This window comes from Pseudonaja textilis, chromosome 3, assembly GCF_049901715.1.
Source record: "Pseudonaja textilis isolate UNSWEBS1 chromosome 3, rPseTex1.2, whole genome shotgun sequence".
In the NCBI taxonomy this organism is placed as follows: domain Eukaryota; kingdom Metazoa; phylum Chordata; class Lepidosauria; order Squamata; family Elapidae; genus Pseudonaja; species Pseudonaja textilis.
Genome location: NC_141992.1, coordinates 122257638 through 122278062, shown reverse-complemented (window position 1 = coordinate 122278062; position 20425 = coordinate 122257638). Strand labels below are relative to the sequence as shown.

Here is a 20425-nt window from a genome sequence, read left to right as displayed (position 1 = left end):
ATTGTCTTCTCAGAATGTGTGATGGCTGCATGTGGTCCATGGTAATGTTTTATGTAAGAATTTAAGATTTACTAGCTCTCATACAAAGAGAAAGATTTCTATCTGTATTAATATAAGGGTTATATAGTCCATGTGGTCTGCTGTTAAAAATGATAATGTAGGAGATATTCGTTCTCTGATAAATTCTTTATAACTGGTCAAGGGTTGATGCAATTAACTGTCACTTCATCTTAGGTATCTTCCACCTAAAAGTACCAGAGTCATCTCTTGTTGGTTCAGCTGTTGGAAGAATCAGAGCAGTGGATCCTGACTTTGGGAAAAATGCTGAAATTGAATATACTATTGTTCCAGGAGATGGGGGGAACTTATTTGACATTAGCACAGATGAGAACACACAAGAAGGAATCATCAAACTGAAAAAGGTATTTAGTTATCATATAGGATAACTGTTTATCTCAATTTAATATACTCAGATAAACTGATAAGATACCAGACTTACTGGTATAATTGACTAGATCAGAAACAACTCCAATGTATGATTCACACGTTCATATTTAGGTAATTATGACTTTTGTCTAAGTGCAAACTTTTTAAATTTTTTATCATGAGAATAAAACTGATTCATGGTACTTGGTAATTTCATTCAAGATTGGTAAGTATGCTTATACTCTTCTGAAAATGTCAGGATATTAAATGATACTTCAAATCGTGGTTTAAAGTCCTGGCTTCTTCTTTAAGTAGAGATTGACCCGGTTCAAATGAAATGGAAGACCATAACTCAGGCTTGTTATACAATCTAAATTTAGTCAGCAAATGTTTTGTTTGGGGATTTTTGCTCTGTTTCTTTGCTTCTTTCATTTCATAAAGAGTATTTATATTTTTAAAGACTTGCTGATTATGCTGAAGCATGGATGGTGTGATCCTACTATAACAATGTGTCACAAACCTTTTCCTTATACAATCAAATCATTTTGAAGCTGCAAACTCAAGCTTATCAGAACAACAAAATTTAATTAAAAAAAAAAACATTATTATGAACACTAGATTGTATATGTTTGGAACCTTCACAAGCAGATTTCCAAATTGCAATTTGTTGTAGCATAAGTTCAGTCAGCTGAACCCATACATAACCAAAATCTAAAGCTAATCTGAATTATTGCTACATAGTTGGCTTAATTGTACAACAACTTAAATAAACTTTCAGTTCTCTGTAAATCTGTGAAAAGTAATTGCACCTTGGGGCTTGTTTGGAGGTAGTTTATGTAAAAGTAAATGTGAGAGTTTTAGATGAAGAAAGGCACTGATATTGAAAAGCTTTCCTGTGATGCCCCACATAGCTGCAACATCCATCTCTCCACTGGGGAAGAAAAGATTGGAAACAATGTAAACATTACATTTTCTACTGAGAATATTTCATCAAATATGCTTCATCCACTCCTATTTATGTTTGCACATTAGTCAGCCATTATGATTCCATGTGCATGAGCGAATCCTTAGTCTGCTTCTAGTTTTCCATAAAATCCACTTGGAATTCCTCTTTTGATCTCAATGTTGTTGTTTATATGTTCACCCAATCATTAGCTATTGGCGATGTAGTATTTGTCATCAGCAAAATCTATCTGAATTGTGTCTCACTGAGCCCAATTCACAAAATCTAGTAGCAATTGAATTCAGATAATCAGTACTGTCAGTACCTTAAATAATTTTTTATAAAATGATGCATAGTGTTATGATATGTACAGAATAACTCTTGAGTAACAAGGATATGCACATGGAAATGTTTATGAGAGTAGTTATGAATAATTATTCAGCCACACACAGATACACTAAATTGAGTTAAAGTTTACTTTAAGAAATAGCACAGTCCAATAAACGGTCCAGGTCATATACATTTTACAGTCCAAAGAATATCCAATTACAAAGTCTTCTTACTGGTTGCCTTTGTCATTTCCAGTAAACAAAAATATCAAAGTATAAGCACAGCATAAATACAACAGAGAATCTTAGATAGCAACAGAATGTCAGAGATGCAGAATGTCAGAGATACAGAATGTCAGAGAGAGCAAGCTATGATCTCTAGCTCCCTCTTATGGTAATTTGCAATATAATCAACCAATTGGAATATAGTATAAATCAATACAGTGATTTTGTCTTAAAGCTACAAACATACATTGTTGGTTTATATATTGCCAACCCAACTAATTGGTGGACAGATTCCTAACACATATTGTCATATGACACTGGATAAATGTAAAAAAGGGAATTTCAAATATTTGTTGGAAATTTAACAAAAGATACATTTTTTCATTTCTGGTGGACATACAAGAAAGCTAGAAAATACTGAGAGCAGGTATGTATTTTGATCCAGGAAATTTTAAAAGTGAATGTACATTCGAAACAAAAGACTTTTCTTTTGGATTTAATAGATAAATAAATGAAAACACCTTATGGAACTTTGTTTGTATATGTGATAACAGCAGCAAGATTTTTATATGCACAAAGATAAATGGATGTTTAAATATCTACAATGGAAAAATGGATGGTGAAGCTGATGGAATTGGCAGATATGGTGAAATTGACAGCTTTGTTTAAAGAAAACACCTTGAATAATTTTATTTTTACTTGGAAATCACTTTCAGATTGTTTTGAGAGAACAGCAATAATAATAGCACTTAAACTTATATACTGCTTCAAAGTGCTTTACAGTTATCTCTAAGAAGTTTACAGAGTCAGCATATTGTCCACAACAATCTAAGTCCCTCCTTTTACTGACCTTGTAAGGTTGAGGCAGTGAGAATCAAACTTCTGACACTCGGCAGGATTATCTTGCAATACTGCATTCTAACCACTGCATCACCACAGCTTTGGTGAACTGAAAAAAGTTAAGTGTTGATTTGGGGATTTGATTATTAGAAGTATATGGGATAATAGAAATAATGTTAGCCTTAGAGTAAGAGTTTGATTTGTTTTTTAAATCATATCTGCAACATAAAACGTTGAAAATCATTTTTCTTTTTCCTTTCCTTTTTCTTTCCTATATATCACACATACACACAAACACATACCCACATACACACACTGTATATGTATGTGTATGTATGTATGTAAGTGTGTGTGTTTGTGTTCATGTGTATGGATTTCTGTAGTACTTTTATTTTATACTGCTATTCTAATATTATATTACCCAGACTGCTAATTTTAATTTCTTCTTGTTGTATATGTACAGGTTAAATAAGCTTTTTAATATATTTGGTTTCAGATTGTCTTTTAACCTTTCTTTTTTTGCGGGGGAGAGTCTGTATATACTTTCCTTAATTATCTTGGCATTATGAATTTAGTTTAGGATATTTTGAATATCTGAATACCAAATCCCTTGTGCTGGTTAATGACTGCAATAAAAGTTAAATAAGATATATTCCAGTACTTATTATTAATGTGTGCTTGAATGCATGTCAAAACCTTTTGTATTGTCTAAGGGGGAAATGATAACAAATTTGTTGGCTGGAAGAATATATATTAGATTCTATTTCTAATTATTTTCAATTACTTTTGTAACACAGAATTTATGGGGAAAGGGCAGAGTAGATATGTTCATCTTATATCTCAAAATTGCAGTTGCTAACTCTTTGACATGAAAACAGACTACAACCCTGCTATTTTCCAAGAATGTTTAGCATCTTGCTGATAATCTTATGTCTTCTGATGCCACATAGTGGTTTGTATAAAAATAGCAGCCAAATAAAACTAAGCAAGTTCAATGCATTGTTAGCATTGTGGCTGAAAAGTCTTATGCTCTTTAGCAGAGCAATTTTATTATTTATTTAGGGGATTCTAATTTGGAGTGATTCAAACTACTTGATGCTTCTGTCAGCTGCAGCCTTCAAGTTAGGAATATGAATGGGGAAACATTGGTGGATGCCTTGTGTTATTTCTCCTATTGGAAAATGAATAAATAAACCAGCTGAATGTAGCAGGAATGCTAGCTGCTCAGAAAGGGAGTGAATCGTTTTCAGAGCCTCAGATTCTCCCATCCTAATATCAGAAGGAATAAGCCTCACAGACTGATAGAGAATCTGAAGAGAATCACAGAGATGACCTTGAAGATTATATGCAAAATACAATTTTGGGGGGGGCAGGGGGAAGACTTTAGAAACAAACTTAACATGGTCCACCTTGATAGTTTTTGTAGGGAAGAACAGTGGTTTTCTAATTTCTGTTACTGTAGCTCAGTGTTTCTCAACCATGACAATTTTAAAATCTGATTGTGCTGAGCAGCATCAAATGCTGTATCTCAAGTTACTCCTGCTTGTACAAAGGCCATTATATATTGAAGAAATAATTTCCAATGGAAAAACTCAATTGGAAAACATCAACTTAAAAAAAAAGGCAGGAATTTTATTGACGATGGATTCATTCAAGTAACCAAACCATAAATAGAAAACCCTAGAGTGTTCACTGAATCAGTTGCAGGAAAGAGCAGTGGAATGTTTCAATAGTGGGATTTATCCTGAGACAGGCTTATGTATACGCAGTGGTACACTGTACACACTAGTTCACAAGAAGAGTCATTGCTATCCATTCTGTGATATACTGGGAAAGATGTAGCATTTTGCTCAAACTAACTAATAGGAATGCTGAGAAATGTTGAAGTCAAGAAATTAAACATTATTTAGTTTTAAAAACTTGGCACTGTCCTTAGTAGAGATAAATTATCACCTCTCATTATAATCTTTCAGATGACTTGAAAAAGAAGCACATTTTATAAAGTTCCCTATTATACTAGGGAATTGTCATGCCCCTGGTAGAGACTGAGGGAGAGGGGATCAGTCGACAGGGAGTGGAAGTGTGGCTCTGGAGGTTGTGGAGGAGGCTGGGGAAGGGCAGAGGAGGCAGTCAGAGGAGGACCCAGGCCCATCCCCTCTCCATCCTAGGGCATGCAGGGAACAGAGGATAAGGGAGAGGTGTGGTCTACTGGGGAGGAGAGGGCCTTGATCCTCTTCATGGGCTGCAGTTGTGACAACTGAATAAGAGGACGGGCATGCGTACGAGTGTTGGAAACAAAGCATGGAAATATCTCTAGTTCATTGTTCCTCTCTGAGTTTGGCGTCCTTCCCAATGTGTGTTCTAATATTTGTGGACGTCTTCAAGACCTTATTTTGCTTGGTTTGTGTTGTTTTTTACTCTTTATAATTTAAATGCCATTTCCTCCTTCTTGTAACTGCTTGTGTGGGAGTTTTTTGTCTCCAAGTCAAAGATATTTGGAGTTTGGAAGCAAAGTGAAGGAATAAAGAGGGCTTCACCTGTTTTTTGTGACTGTGTTTGTTTTGTATCCTACCCTGGGTCATCACAGGAGTATTCTATGTTAGTTCTTCTCTATGACATTATTTCAGACATGTGGAAATTGGACAGCAAAATAATGTTTATAATTTGAAAAACAATTGAAAACAAAGTTGTCAGTGTATGTATAGTATTTCTGCACCATTTCAACATGGGATAAGATATTCAACATATAGAATTCTGGTTGAAAGAGAACCTGACTTGCTTTCATTTCATATCCCATTTTACCTATAGTCTATCTATATTTATCAAGTTTGTGCAGCAAGAAAATGTAGCAGAGTTAGATGATTGCCCCACAACTGAGAAATAGCCTTTCCTAGAAATTCATAAAGGATTGTCCTGATTTCCTTTGGGGGCTCTGTGAGTTTGGCATCTGCTAATACTTTCAATTGCTCACTCTGCACCAGCTATCATTAGAAGAGCAGTGATAGAGAACTGATAAGTAAGAAAAAGAAACACAAGAATTTTGGAAACGAATTATTAAATATATGGAACTGATCATGTGCATTTAAGAAAGGTTTGACTAAGTAAGAGGTGTTATTTTGCTTTATTTTGTTTTGTTGTTTTATTGTTTTGTTATTTTGTTGCTGTGCTTTGCTGTGCTGTGCAGTGCTTTGCTTCTGATAAGCACACCATTAGAGGGGATTTCATCTGACCCCAGTTGATCAAGAGATTATGAGTCTGATTATGAATCAGACTCCTCAGCCAACAACTCAGCTGGAGTTTGGGGGAAAAGGAAAGTAGTTGTGATAGTTAAACTATTGTATCACTGTGTGGCAGCTATGAAAGCAGATCCCACAGTAAGAATAATTTGAAAAGCAATTGAAAAAAAGTAGTCCATTTACGGTCCTTCCGGTTTGCCAGGCTTCGGCGGCGGCGGGGATTCGCGACTGTGCGAGATCCCTGTTGCGCTAGCCGTCTTGGTGCCTCTGATCCTGATGGGTCTGGAGGATAAGGCTGCCCTGTAGAGGCAGCCAAAGATAGGGAGGATCTGGGAAGGGGTTAGGAGGTGTCGCAGACCCCCTCCTCACCCAGCTTAACCTCCTTTTCTCAAGGCGGTGGAGTGGCGGTCAGCAATGACTGCCACAAAGAAGCCGGCAGCTGGAAAAGATTGTGCTGGAGGAAGAAGGAGAAAGAAGAATCAGAAGTGAAAGTGTTGGCTGAGCCGGAAAATAACAACCTTTAAAACCCTGGAACAGAATTGCTTGAATTGCCTGAAAGATACATTGTATCCCTAAGAAGAGAAAAGCAGCGGAGAAAGCTGTCAAGGGAAAACATTTTTATTCACTCTCCCACCCCATAGAAAAAGCAGATGGAGATTTGGAAAATATATTTGGGTACCGAAGGTAATTCAACTTGAAAGTTATGAGATAAAGGATTTTTGGACTTTGGATTTAATAACTTCAGAAATTGGAAAACCCGTATTTGAGGTATGGATTTCTGAGTGTTTAAAGGGAAATTGCTGTTGTAAGTGGGGGGAGAGGAAAAAAAATTTTTTGGAGCAGAGCTTGAAAAAGGAGGAGACTGCCTAGAACTTTAAAGAAAGATATACTTTAATGGGAACTTTTTGATCAATCAGTAACCCCAGAAAGAGAAATAGAAGAAGGAAAAAAAAAGTATTAAAAGAAATAGTTTATTTGGATCTTTTAGTGATTTTGGAATTTTTGGGAATTATTCTTGATTAAAAACACTTGGGTGGTTGTTTTTGAAGAAGTTTTTCTCTTCATGATGGCATTGCTTCTGGATGAACTAAAAATTCAATATCAAAAATATAAAAATGAAGAGCAAGATGGAAAAGACACTTTGGGCACTCTTTTTCAATTTCTAGAAATGGCGGTATGCACTTATGAAAAACTGACTACGCAGCAGGGTGACTGGAATAAAGAAGAAGAAGAAGCCATCTTGGATGAACAATGGGTTTTCTTTGGGGAGGAGGAGGAAGAGGAAAAGAAAAAGGGGATTTTAAGGTTTGAGAAAACAATCCAAAAAGAGAAAAATGAGATGAAAGGTGGATACAAGGTTAGAAAACAACAGAAAGGGGGTAAGCAGAAGAAGAAAAGGGAGGAGGGGGGACAATGGGGTAAAAAAGGCAAGGAGAAAAATAAACAAGAGAGAAAGGAGGGGATGAGAAGCCTTAATGGTGGGAAGCAAGACTTAAAGAAACAAAATCTATTTAGAGACAATGGGTAAATTTAATTGAAAAAGGGATTCTGGAAGGTACATAAGAGTGTGTTTTTATATGTGTATTTAGAGTAAAATGTGTATTAATATATAGGATTAGCTTTTTAATGGTATCTATGGTGGGTTATATGCTTTTATTTTGTAATTGTAGTGTACTTGTTTTTCTTATAAAAATTATTGTGTAATTTTAGAATGTACTAATCAGAATCCCAATATGACGTAAGTGTTATATTAAGCATTATTAAGTTAGGGGAAAGAGTCAAAGGCGTTACTCCAATCAGTGTACAGGAGAAGTATATTTAAAGAGAAAAGATGGATGGATAACTGGAAAAGAACAGACAAAGAATGATAAGTATTATGAATTGTATTGAGATAAGATAAATAAAATAAAACTAAGAAAGATAAAAGAGGGAAGAAGCTATATAGAAAATTGAAAATGGTAGTAAGATATGGAATGATATATAAAGTAAATATGATTTTTGAATTTGTGTCTGTGCGAAGAGTTTTAACCCGGGATCAAGCAGCTTTCAGAAAATATGTTTTTTATGTTTTATGTCTTGTATGTTTGTGTATTGTTTTTTGAAAGGCAAAAAATTTTAATTAGTAAGAAATATAATCTGGATAATAAAAGGAGAAATTGGGATAAGATACGAAGTTGAGCAGATAATGTAAATATATATATTACAATTTGGAAATATTTTGTATGTCCTACTGGTTTTTCCAGAAAGATCTTTTATATTATTATGCCTTGATTGTCTGTGTGTTCTGTAAAGTTAATAAAATTTGTTTTTTTTTAAAAAAAGAAAAAAAGTAGTCCATTTATTTCTAGTATTTCTGCATCATTTCAACAAGATGTGGTGAGAGCCATTGACATGGATGCTTTCAAAAGAAGATAAATCCATTGAGGAAACATTGAACAGGAGCTATATAGTTGAAGACTCCCCTGGATTGAAAGTAGCATACTTTTAATTACTATCTAAATTGAAAGGAACCCAGTGGTGAAGAGTATTTCATTCTCTCCTGCTTGTGAGCACCAAGAAACATCCAATTTGCCACTGTAAGAAACAAAATGTTGACCGAAAATGGGCCTAGTTCTAATTCAGCAGAATTAATCTTACTTTCTTATGGGCACGCAGGTATAAAGCAATTATGAGCATTTGTTTTTAATGTTTCCCATTTCAGGTTAGTGAATATGTATTTTAAAGTTATTATTTCTCAGACAAAACCTTAGAGATGGAACAGAAGAACTGAAATAATATAAGGAGTTGACTCTATGTTTGCTAGCCTGTGGTAGTTCATATAATGTAAATATTCCAGTTGTTGTATTTATGTTTTCCTTCCTGAAAGCAAATTGAGTGGGAATCCCAAATACCAAAATTTATAGCCTTTGACTGGTGGGTCACTAACCCCATTCTTTAATTAAAAGAGAGCTTACAAGAGCCTGTTTTCTTAGTCTGAGGTTGAACAGCATTCCTAATTAAGTGTAGGGATTCTTCCCTAATTCTGTTCATGCAATGCCAGACAGTGGATAAATATAGATTCTTTTTTTAGCTGTGCTAGTCTTCACAGACGGTAGACAGCATTGTTTTGTTTTCTGTTACTGTGCAAAGACTATGAATGAACATAAATACGTCCCTTTATTTTTGTGTTTCTGCTTTCTTTATAGCAGCTGTCCTGTCAATCATTTTGCTTATGTTGCGTTCTTCACTATTATTAAAAGAAATAAAGAAGTATTATGTACCATGAAAGCTGATCTGCGATTTTAGAGTTGTTGGGTTTTTTTGCTCCAAAGTGAAACAATTCAGATTCCATAGTTTAAATGGAAAAGAAATAAATTGGGAAGTGGCCAAATTATCTTTCTCTTGGCAATGCCCCATAGATTCTCTATGGGGTTCAGGTCAGGCGAGTTTGCTGGCCAATCAGGCACAGTAATCCCACAGTCACTGAACCAGGTTTTGGTGCTTTTGGCAGTGTGGGCAGGTGTCAAGTCCTGCTGGAAAATGAAGTCAGCATCCCCATAAAGCTCGTCTGTGGAAGGAAGCATGAAGTGCTCCAAAATCTCCTGGTAGACGGCTGCATGGACCCTGGACTTAATGAAGCACAGTAGACCAACACCAGCAGATGACATAGCTCCCCAAATCAACAGAGACTGTGGAAACTTCACACTGGACTTTAAGCATTTTGCAGTATGTGCCTCTCCATTCTTCCTCCAGCCTCTGGGTCCTTGGTTTCCAAATGAGATGCAAAAGTTGCTCACATCAGAAAAGAGGACTTTGGACCACTGAGCAACAGACCAATTCTTTTTTTTCTTTAGCCCAGGTAAGACGCTTCTGATGTTGTTTGTTGTTCAGAAGCGGCTTGACAAAAGAATATGACATTTGAAGCCCATGTCCAGGATCCGTCTGTGTGTGGTGGCTCTTAATGCACTGACTCCAGCCTCAGTCCACTCCTTGTGAACCATGTGTGGATTATAGTCCAATTTTTTTTTCATCCGAGCATGTCCACCACATGTGGTAATATGAACCAGGTATCTGATGACATTTCCAACATTTATCCGATTTATTCTTGAACTTCCTCACAATTCTCATTGGGGGTAAGTGCCACCTGTAAAACATCTTATACAAATTTTCTTTATATGCAGTTGACATTGTCATTTTATAATTTTGAGACCACAATTTTTTCCATTTATCTAAATCAATCCCATATCCAAAAATTTTCCCCCAAGCAATCATTGTTTCTTTTACTTGTTCTTCCTCTAATTTAAACTCTAGCAAATGTCCATGAAGTTTTTTTATTACTTTTTCATCAGTACCTGTCAAAATTTTATCTAAATCAGTCAACTTATCATAGATACCTTCTGTTTTAACATCTTTATCAAATCTAGATTGTATTTGCAAATATGAAAATCAATTCATTTTTACACCTTGTTCTTCCAACCCTTGCATAGATTTAAGTTCACCCTTTTCATTCAATATCTCACCATATCTGTTTGTTCCTTTTTATATATTATTGGAAAGGAAAAAGCTTCAATAGTAGATAACCATAGCAGAATTTTTAAATAATATTGCTTTTTTATCTTCTCCCAGTTTAGAAACAATACTTCTTGAATATTATGTCTTCTAAAATATCCCTGCATTTTACTTCCCTTATACCAGAGGAAGGCATGCCACCCTAACAGCAGGTCATGTCCTTCTAAATTCAAAAGTCTAGAATTCCTTAGTGTTATCCACTCCTTTACCTACATCAGACTCGTTGCTTGGTAGTATAATTCCCAATTGGGCAAAGCAAATCCTCCTCTTATTCTTGCATCTTGTAGCAATTTAAGTTTTATTCTCGCTTTCTTCCCCTGCCAAATATATTTTAGTACTATTTTGTTTAAATCTTCAAAAAATTCTTTCCCTAATCTGATTGGAATTGTCTGGAATAAGTATAAGATTCTAGGAAATACATTCATCTTAATTGTAGATATTCTCCCAATCAGTGGTAATTGTAAGTTTTCCCATTTTATCAAATCTGTCGCAATCTGTTGTTTAAGTTTGAGATAATTATCCTCCTTAAGTGTGCCACATCTTGGTGTTATGTATCCCTAAATACTTAACCTTGTTTGTGACCTGGATTCCCAAAACTTCCTCCAATTCTTTCTTTCATCTTACTAACATGTTCTTTGCTAAAATCTTTGTTTTATCTTTATTTATTTCCAAACCTGCTACTTTCCCATACTCTTCTATCTTTTCTATCAGTTTAGGTGCAGACTCCAATGGATTCTCTAATATAAATACCAGGTCATCTGCAAAAGCTTGTAATTTATACTCTTCTTTTTTAATTTTCATTCCTTTTATTTCTTTTTCTTCTCTGATGTTCCTATTCAGCACTTCCAGTGTTAACACAAACAACAGAGGCGACAGTGGACAGCCTTGTCTGGTCCCTTTTCTTATATCTATAAAGTCTGTTAACTCTCCATTTATCATAATCTTTGCAGTTTGTTTATGATATTTCGTTTCTATGGCTTGAGTAAATTTTTTACCAAAGCCCATTTGGTCCAACTGTAACAGCATAAAATGCCAATTCACATTATCAAAGGCTTTTTGTGCATCTATAAACATCAGAGCCATTTGTTTTTCAGGATGTGCCTCATAGTATTCCAGTGTATTGGTTGAATATTTTCAATTTTCTCATCTGTCTTTTCCGCTCTTTGCTCAATATTCTCCGTTCTCTTTTCAATATTATCTGTTTTTACTTGCAACTTTTGAATTCCTTGCATAATCATCTGCAGTGTCACTTCTTTCTCCTTCTCTTGTTGTAACATCACCTGTATTGATCGTTGTCCTCCAGATGGTGAGGAAGAAGAAGTCAGGATTGAAGAAGCTGAGGCTGGTATCTTTCTGCTCATCTTAGACTACTTAATAGAAAAATTGAAAAGAAAAATCAAGAGCAGCCAATTGTCACTCCAGTAAAAAAATAAAAAAAATAAAAGCAAGAGATAAAAATAAAAAAGGCACTTTTAGGCACTTGAATACCCTAATCCAATTGGTTCCAATTATGTAGGAAAAAAAGGAAAAAAGGAAAAAAATATAAAATGGAAGAAGGATGAAAAAATAAAAAAAATAGGAAAAAAATTAAAAAGACAGAAATATGTATATTCCCCTTGCTAAAAGAGTAAAACAAAGGGAGGAGGGAGAGGGGAAAAATAGTCTTATTCTTGCATCAAGGACTCAAATCTAAATATAAAAATCCAACTGGTGGGAGGGAATAGAAAAAAAAGGAAAGAGAAAATGCAATTCTGTCAATAAGCAGAGCACTGCCACTATATGTTTGAGGCTCTTTATTAAATCAAAAAACAAAATTTCCAGTTCTCTTTTCAAGGTCACTTCAATCTTCTTTCTTCAATTTCAAATCCAGACTCCAGCTATCAGTAGTTCCACAGAAGAGCACCTACTAAGAATCTACATGCTCTTCCTACTATCTTTTCAATGAAAAGCACAGAGTCCTTGAATGTAACATCAAATGTATCAACAAGAAAGAAAGAAAGGAAAACAATGTATCCAACCCTCCAGGTGGCAGCGCTACTTATTTCCCTTTCCTTTCCCTTCCCCTCTAATATTAAAACCAGTAATAGAAAAAATAAAAAGAATCTAAAATTATTAAAAAGAAAAAACAAGAGAAAAAAAACTTTTCCAAAGATTTATTTTGAAAGGAAAAAATAAAAATTGAAAAGGAAAGACCAGTCCAGTTGAAAAGTTGAAAAGTTTTAACAAAATCCAAAGTTCCAATAAAAAGAAAGAAAAAACCTTCAGATTTAATTTGTGCTTCATCTCGCCACTTAAGTGCTTTTATCTTCACTTTTAAATTTAATTTTTAGTCTTTTAGGGTGTTCTCTCCAGAAAAAAATAAGTAGAAAATTATCTCACCAAATTGACACACTTTCTTTCCAGCTTTCTTCAGTTCTGGAGCTGTCCCAGCTTCAGCAGCTTTAATGACTGCCTCTCCAACTGCGGGAAAAAAAGGACTTCTCCTGGATCTACTGGGGACTTTGCGATGTCCCTGGGATCAACAGGATGTGCCATCTTCTGTCACCATCTCTACGGGATGGTTTAGGTCCGCTGAGACCGTCCTGAAATGGAGATATAAGCAGTGAACTTAGAGCTTAAAGATCGCATGCTGCACCGCTGCAATGCCAGCTCTGCCCTCTCCCAAGAAAAAAACATTCTAACACAGCAGTAGGCTTGCACAAAATTTAAAACAGAAACAGCTGTGAAAGCCTGATTCACAGACGAACACAATACAGAAGCCTGATGTTGGCAGATGAGATCTGAATGAATGAAATATTCTTATTAAATACTGGCATTTCTCTTGTCTGTGGAGTTTCCTGGTGTGTGTGTCTGTCTTGTGGGAGGTTTCTGTTTCAGCTCTCCAGAAAGCTAGTTGTTTGGATTTGTCCCAGAGTGCTCCGTGGATTTTGTTGCTGAGTTTGAAATGGAGTGTGAGTAGGTCTCTGTTGGTTTGGTCTAGTAGGAATCTTTTCTTGTGGAGTTTGTTTCTGATTAGGGCTAATTCCATTCTTTTGGATTCCAAAGAAACACTATCACCAATCTAATCCGAAAAGAGATACCCCCCAAAAACCAAGACACAGAACAAGACAATGGTATTGCACTCCTCCCCTACATCAAAGGCACCACAGACAAAATCAGCAAAATTCTCCACAAACACAATATCAGGATAGCCTTTAGCACTGACCAAAAAATAGCCAACATCCTAAGAAACCCCAAAGACAAGATCCAGCTAGAAAACCAAGGAATTTATGAAATACCATGCCACAATTGCCCAGCCACATACATTGGACAAACCAACCAGAGAATAAATGCACGTATCACAGAACACAAAAACGCAGTCAGAAGAGAAGAAAATACTTCCTCCCGCTTCCAGCACCTTAAAGCCACAGGACATGAAATTAATTTTGAAGGAACCAAATTAATATCCAACACTAAACATTCCAGCAAGAGAATAATCAGGGAAGCCATCAAGATACAGAAACACCCCCATAACATGAATAGACGGGACGAAACCTCCCGCCTACCAGACATCTGGAAGCTAGCCCTCACCAGCAAACGACTCCCAGCCAAGAAAACCAACACCAGACCCGAAACAACACGGGACACCACCGCCAATCCTATAAACAAAGGACAACCATCATCCAGAAAACAGACCATGGCTGCCTCGCCAGCTGTCGCACCCCCGACCCCAAAACCAAACAAGCTGACACATGCCAAGAACACCGACCCAGACCCCAAACTCAAAGCCAGACTAAAACCCAGAATGCTACATCATAGCCACCCACTCAGGATATCACATCAGAAAACTCAGGAAATTATGCCACAAGAACTCAAGAAATTGCAACACAGCCAATGACCCAGGATATCACAGCACAAGACCAAGGATACCACAGCAATAAGTCTCACAAGCTCATCACACAACCCATTACCCAAGCTGTTACTACACAGGAGGCTAATGGAAAAGAGATCAAACACAAACGACCCAGGAGATTACAATGCAGGACCCAGGATACCACAACAAAAAAACTCGCAAGCCCATCACACAACCCATTACTCAAGCTGTTAAAACAGAAAAGGCTAATGGAAAAAAGATCACTACAAAACAAATGACCCAGGAGATTACAGCACAAGATCCAGGATATCTCCACAACAAAACTCACAAGGCCATCACACAGCCCATTATACCAACATCAACTCCATCAACCAATCAAGAGGCAGCAGTGCAGCCAACCAGCCCAGCACACCAGCCCCCGCCACCAGTATTTATAGAGAGATGGCAGCTCCGATCACACACTGCTTGCACTGGCATGAAGCCGAAAGCACCAGCCTGAGGATGGAGAGTGGGACCTTGCTGAAACGTCGCCAAGATACTCTTAATTTTACATGGGAAAAGACCCAAACACACCTAGACCTACACACACACAGACACAGACACAGACACACACACACACACACACACACACACACACATAAGTTTTCGTGGGTATTTATATGTATGGTATTCAGCTGAATACCATACACACACACACACACAGATTTTGATAGATATAGATATTGATATTAGAGTATTAATATAGATCGTTTGTACTTTTGCATCCAATAGCTTGGCATATAAATATATATTTTACTGACAAGAAAATTGGTTGTTCTACATAAGGGTGGTCAAACTAGATTTCATTGAGGGCCACATTAGGATTGTATTCGACCTTGTGGGGTTGGGGGCATAGCCATGGGGCATGGCCAGGGTGGGTATGGCCAGGTCAACATCACTTGTGTTGGGGGAATTTGTGGTGGCCAAGTGCTAAGGCAGGACTTCCCTCAGACCCTCCCTCATTCTCATTATAATCTCCTTCCTTCCTTCCTTCCTTCCTTCCTTCCTTCCTTCCTTCCTTCCTTCCTTCCTTCCTTCCTTCCTTCCTTCCTTCCTTCTCTTCTTTTTTCCTACCCTCTTCCCTTCTTTCTTCCCATTTTTCTTTGTCTTTGCTCTTTCCCTTTCTTCTTTTTCTGTCCCTTTTTGCATGCTCAAATACAAAAGGGGAAACATTTCTCCTTTTGTTTTGTTTTTAGGTTGTTTTGCCAGCCTTCTGCCAGTGAAAATGGAGCCCCCCCCCCAGCTCTGTTTTCACTGGCAGGGAGCTTCAGGAGGCCATTACAGCTGAAAACAGAGCCCGGGAGGGTGACCCACAGCTCCCCTGAGTTCCATTTTCACTGGCAGAGGGCTTCAGGAGGTCTTCATGACCAAAAAACAGACCCTGGGAGGGCTGTGCATGGCCCTTCTCAGCTTCATTTTTTTCTGGCAGAGGCACCATGGACCAGTCCTTTGCTATTTCCAGGGTGGCCCTGTGGGCAAGATCGAGGCACCTCACAGGCTAGATCTGACCCATGGGCCTTGAGTTTGACACTCCAGTTCTGCATGAACATTCACATCATAGCAATGATCCAGATCAGGATTCTGCTACCCTGCTTTATGCCCTACTAAATAATAGCAGTTTAGGAATATGCAGGTTCATAGTTTTAATTCTGGTTTGTGTGACAGTTTATGATGCAAAATCCTGAATATTTTGTAATCTACCACAATATTGAAATGTTGATTCTTCTTGACTCTCTATGCCTGCCTATTTGAGGCAAATGAATCATCTTGCTTCTAGATCAGGCTGAAGATATAGTAATCAGTATATGGTTTAGCTCATGCTTTGCAAATGAAATTGACACCGCAGTCATTGGTCCTGGCAAGAAGCCTCCATTGACAATAAAAATAGTAATAACCCACATGAAGAATGGGATCATAGAAAGTTGGTCTTCAATATTTGGAATCTAACCTAGTTATCAGATTTAGTCTACACAGCACAATGAAGGAGATTCTGATAGAAAGATACAGAGAAAGCTCTATGAAATGCTCTAGAAAGGCATTTCATAATTAGTATACCCATATAATCTTTATTGCCTTTTCAATGCCAGACAATAGCACTTTATTTCTCCCAGAGCTTGTAGTGACTTGTTATTTGTGAGAGATTTAAAAATTTATTACCATTTTTTCTCTTTGTTATTGTTTTTACAGTATATGCTATTGTTTTCATATTTTCATATTTGTTCATATTTTATACAATGTAGTGATATAAGTTGTTATCAATGATTTTAACCTATTTGAATTTTAGAATTTATTGCAAATTGCTTTGAAATAAAAATATTATATATTATATTTTAATTGGAAAAAAAATCAGACTGAGAGATTTTCTGATATCCTTTCTGACACTTTTATTTAAGATTACAAATGAGAATATTATAATACTGACCACAAGATGTCAGTGTTTGCCAGGAATCCACCAAAAATAGCCAATAAATGTCAAATGCTCAATCCATTTAAATTCTTGTAAAGATTTTACAGCTTCCGTTTCTTTAGAGAAGGTATCAATAAGTGACACCAAGAAGCCCACTGTGCAATCTTTAAAGACATAATAACAAAGATGTTTCCTCATTTCTTTGACAAAATCTCTGTAGCTGGACCCTGTATTTTGTACTAGGGTTTGTTACATGTTGTGAAATGTGTTCTGAGTCTTCACTTCAGCCCCAACAAAACTGTGTTCATATATTAAACAGTCACAAAAGTTAATATTTTAATTCAGTTAAATGAAAATATGCACAGAGGCAACATTTTCATTCTGTAGAAAGATCTGAGAGATGTATCATTAATCCGAACTATCTGTCTACATTGCAGCCACTGGATTTTGAAACAAAAAAGGCATACACTTTCAAAGTTGAGGCTTCAAATGTCCATCTTGACCATCGCTTTCATTCTGTGGGTCCATTCAAGGATACAGCAACTGTGAAGATCAATGTCCTAGATGTGGATGAGCCTCCAGTTTTCAGCAAATCGTTTTACACCATGGAGGTATATGAAGATACTCCAGTTGGGACCATTATAGGAGCAGTGACTGCCCAGGACTTGGACATTGGAAGCAGTTCTGTCAGGTAAGGAAATGTTCCACATCTCATAAACTCAAACTGATGAATGAATCGGGAACAGTAAAAATAATCATGGAAGGTATAAAGACGTTCAAAGCTGGCAAGTTTATGAAACAATCCCTTAGATTTTTGGAAAAATCTTTATTCCTAGTAGGACAATGTAACTAAATTTTGAAATAATTCTCCTGAAAAACTTCCATCTTGTATAATTTAGGCAGAGTTATCCTATGTCTCTTGTTCACTCTTTCCCTGGACCCAGGAATCTCATCTATAATGACCCCAGAATCAACTTATCTTAGGCACAATAAGCACACTTTTAATCAGAAAGAATAAAAATGAAGTAGAAGTTCCTTTTAATAAAAACAGGCAAGAAATGCACATTTGAACATCAAACAGATGGTCTTAGAAACGAATAGCATAGCACAAATACTAAAATTTAGTAACTTTGATTATAAGGAACAGACATGTAATTGGCAGCAACTGGTTTTATACACCCAAATAGAGACATGTATGCATATACAGTGGTGAGAGTCACCCTTTTTTACTACCAGTTCTATGAGAAAGAGCTTTGCATGCATGTGCAATGTCCATAAACCACTGGTTCAAAGCTTTAAAACTGACCTTGTATTCAGTGCTGGTGAGTAAAACAGCTGAAGCACAGCAATCGCTCTGCCACGCTAATCAGCTGAGCTCACAAACAAGGAACTAAAGCACAGGAAAGGATGGGAATGGGTGGGCAGGGCTAACTGCTCACCAGCGCTACTGGTTCACTATAACCAGTGAAAACTGGCAGCATCCCACCACTGTGTATATATGTGTTTGAGTGTGAAGTACAAACTATATATAATTACTATTCCCTTAGTTCTCTGTAAAAAAGCAAATACAATGTTGAAAATCATATTACATGTAATTTCAATACTATTATTTTAAGGGAGGGAGGTTCCCCCCCAAAGACAAAGATATATAGGCACCACAATAGTGACAATATAAATCTGAATTGCCATTTCCTTTCTTAACTTTCTTGCTGCCTCTTCTGTGTTCTCAAGGTCAGTTTGGCATTCCCTCACAGAAGGTGAAGTTCAAGACAATAAAGCCCTTTATTCTGCATTCAAAACCTGGGATCAATAAGTAGGTTGGTGAAGCCATATCATTTTCAGTCAGGCAGCATCTTCTGGGTCCCTTTTATATATCCTGAATTTCATTCCATATCCTAGATTACTCCTGCATATACTTTGTAACCCCTGAGCTTACAAATTCAGCTTATTTCCATACCCTGCAACCTGCATAGCCATAGTCATACCCTTAGTCTCACCCACTAAAAAAATAGAAGGCAACCATCTGTAAGCAATATATTATTTTCCAGATATTTAGGTTATATACTTGTTGGGGCTCATACTTGTTAGGGCTCATGGGAAGAACAAGAACTTGTACATAAATAGTTTGTGCTTTACTTCACTGTCAACGCCTGAGGCATGTCTTTGATGCTGTAACTGAACTCATCCATTTAAACATAGCAATAGTATAGTCAATTTGATTTCCATGTACTCCATCTGTGGAGTCCTTCATGTATTCCATCTGTAGCAATAGTATAGTCAATTTGATTTCCATATACTTCATCTGTGCTGTACATAATTTCCATGTTCAGAGGCATTGTTTTGGTTGTTTAAAGATAGTATTAGCAATGAAGAAATAATTGAATTGGCAGAATGTTATAAGTTGTTATCCTGCTTCATTTTGGTTTCTTAAACCATATAATACAACTACATTTTCTTCAATATTTCCAACTTTGGCATTCCATAAACAAAGCTTATTTCAATGTTTTGACAAACATTCTCTTCTTCTGCGTCAGTGATTGGATTATAAATGTGGATAATTGTCATGGTAAAGAACTGTCCTCAAATTGATATTATTCAATCACTATTGCATTGTATTCAAATTCTGTTCTTGGTATATAACCTTCCTAACTACAAAAGTATCATAGTTGCCTCTTTGTTTTCAATGCCTGTATAATGAACAGCTGATCTTCTGACTGAAAATGTGAATTCCCACTGGACCTCAATTCACTGATGCTTAAGATGTCAATGTGAAGCTGTTTCATCTTCACTGTGTTGAGCATTCCTCTGTTTATGCTTTTACGTTAGCTATTCCCACTATAATTCAATCTTTGTAGCTTTGGATTTTCTCTTCCAGTGTGGTAACATCAGCAGTGAGATAACCCAGAAGCCTTTTAATCTAGCAACTTCATAAATATCATTGCATTCTAAAAGTTCCTCAGCTCTTATTGGTGACATATTGAGTGCCATCTGATCTAAGTGTCTCATAATATAGTAAAACATTCTCAATATTTTTTTTGTATTCTCTCCATGTCATTTTCTTGTTTTTTTGAAAAACCCAGTAGTTTATTTTCTATTGCTTTCTCCTAAACAGTACAAATGGATGCATTTGCCAATGACACTAAAGGATCATCCACCTCCTTCATCTCTCTTTATTACTACTACCTGATGTAGGTGCCTGCATCCTTGAACTAGCATAGCCTGCTCTATTAACAATGTTCCCTGGTTGCCTATCTGGTCAGGGCCTTGCCCCTGGAATGGAGACAGGAAAAGACCCTGAGGGACATTTTGTTCTGGGTAAGATAGCAGGAGGAGTAAGAGGACAGCTTCAGGGAACTCAAGGACAGCTTGAAGGAGCTGGGGTAAAGCTGAACTTAGAGGAAGCTGAGGAAAAAACGACCGAGAGGGAGTAGAAAGAACAAAGCTGCTACAAGGGAAAGATGCTGCACTCCTTCAGAAAGAAAGAGAGATTATGAGATTGCCACCCCAGAGAAAAGAGGATGGCTGCTATTGGCCTAGAGATTGTATCCTGGCTGCCACAAGAGAAAGACTGGATAGACC

The 20425-nt window shown here is 36.7% G+C and overlaps 1 protein-coding gene across 1 annotated transcript in view; it reads left to right on the top strand.

Annotated features, from left to right (window-relative positions):
• Positions 1–20425, top strand: part of CDH12 (cadherin 12) — a 787338-nt gene that overhangs the window by 741490 nt on the left and 25423 nt on the right. Inside the window, exons 9-10 of the mRNA XM_087930733.1 lie at positions 235–422; positions 17284–17537. Of these exons, the coding sequence (XP_087786859.1) occupies positions 235–422; positions 17284–17537 (442 nt within the window). The remainder of the gene's footprint in view (positions 1–234; positions 423–17283; positions 17538–20425) is intronic.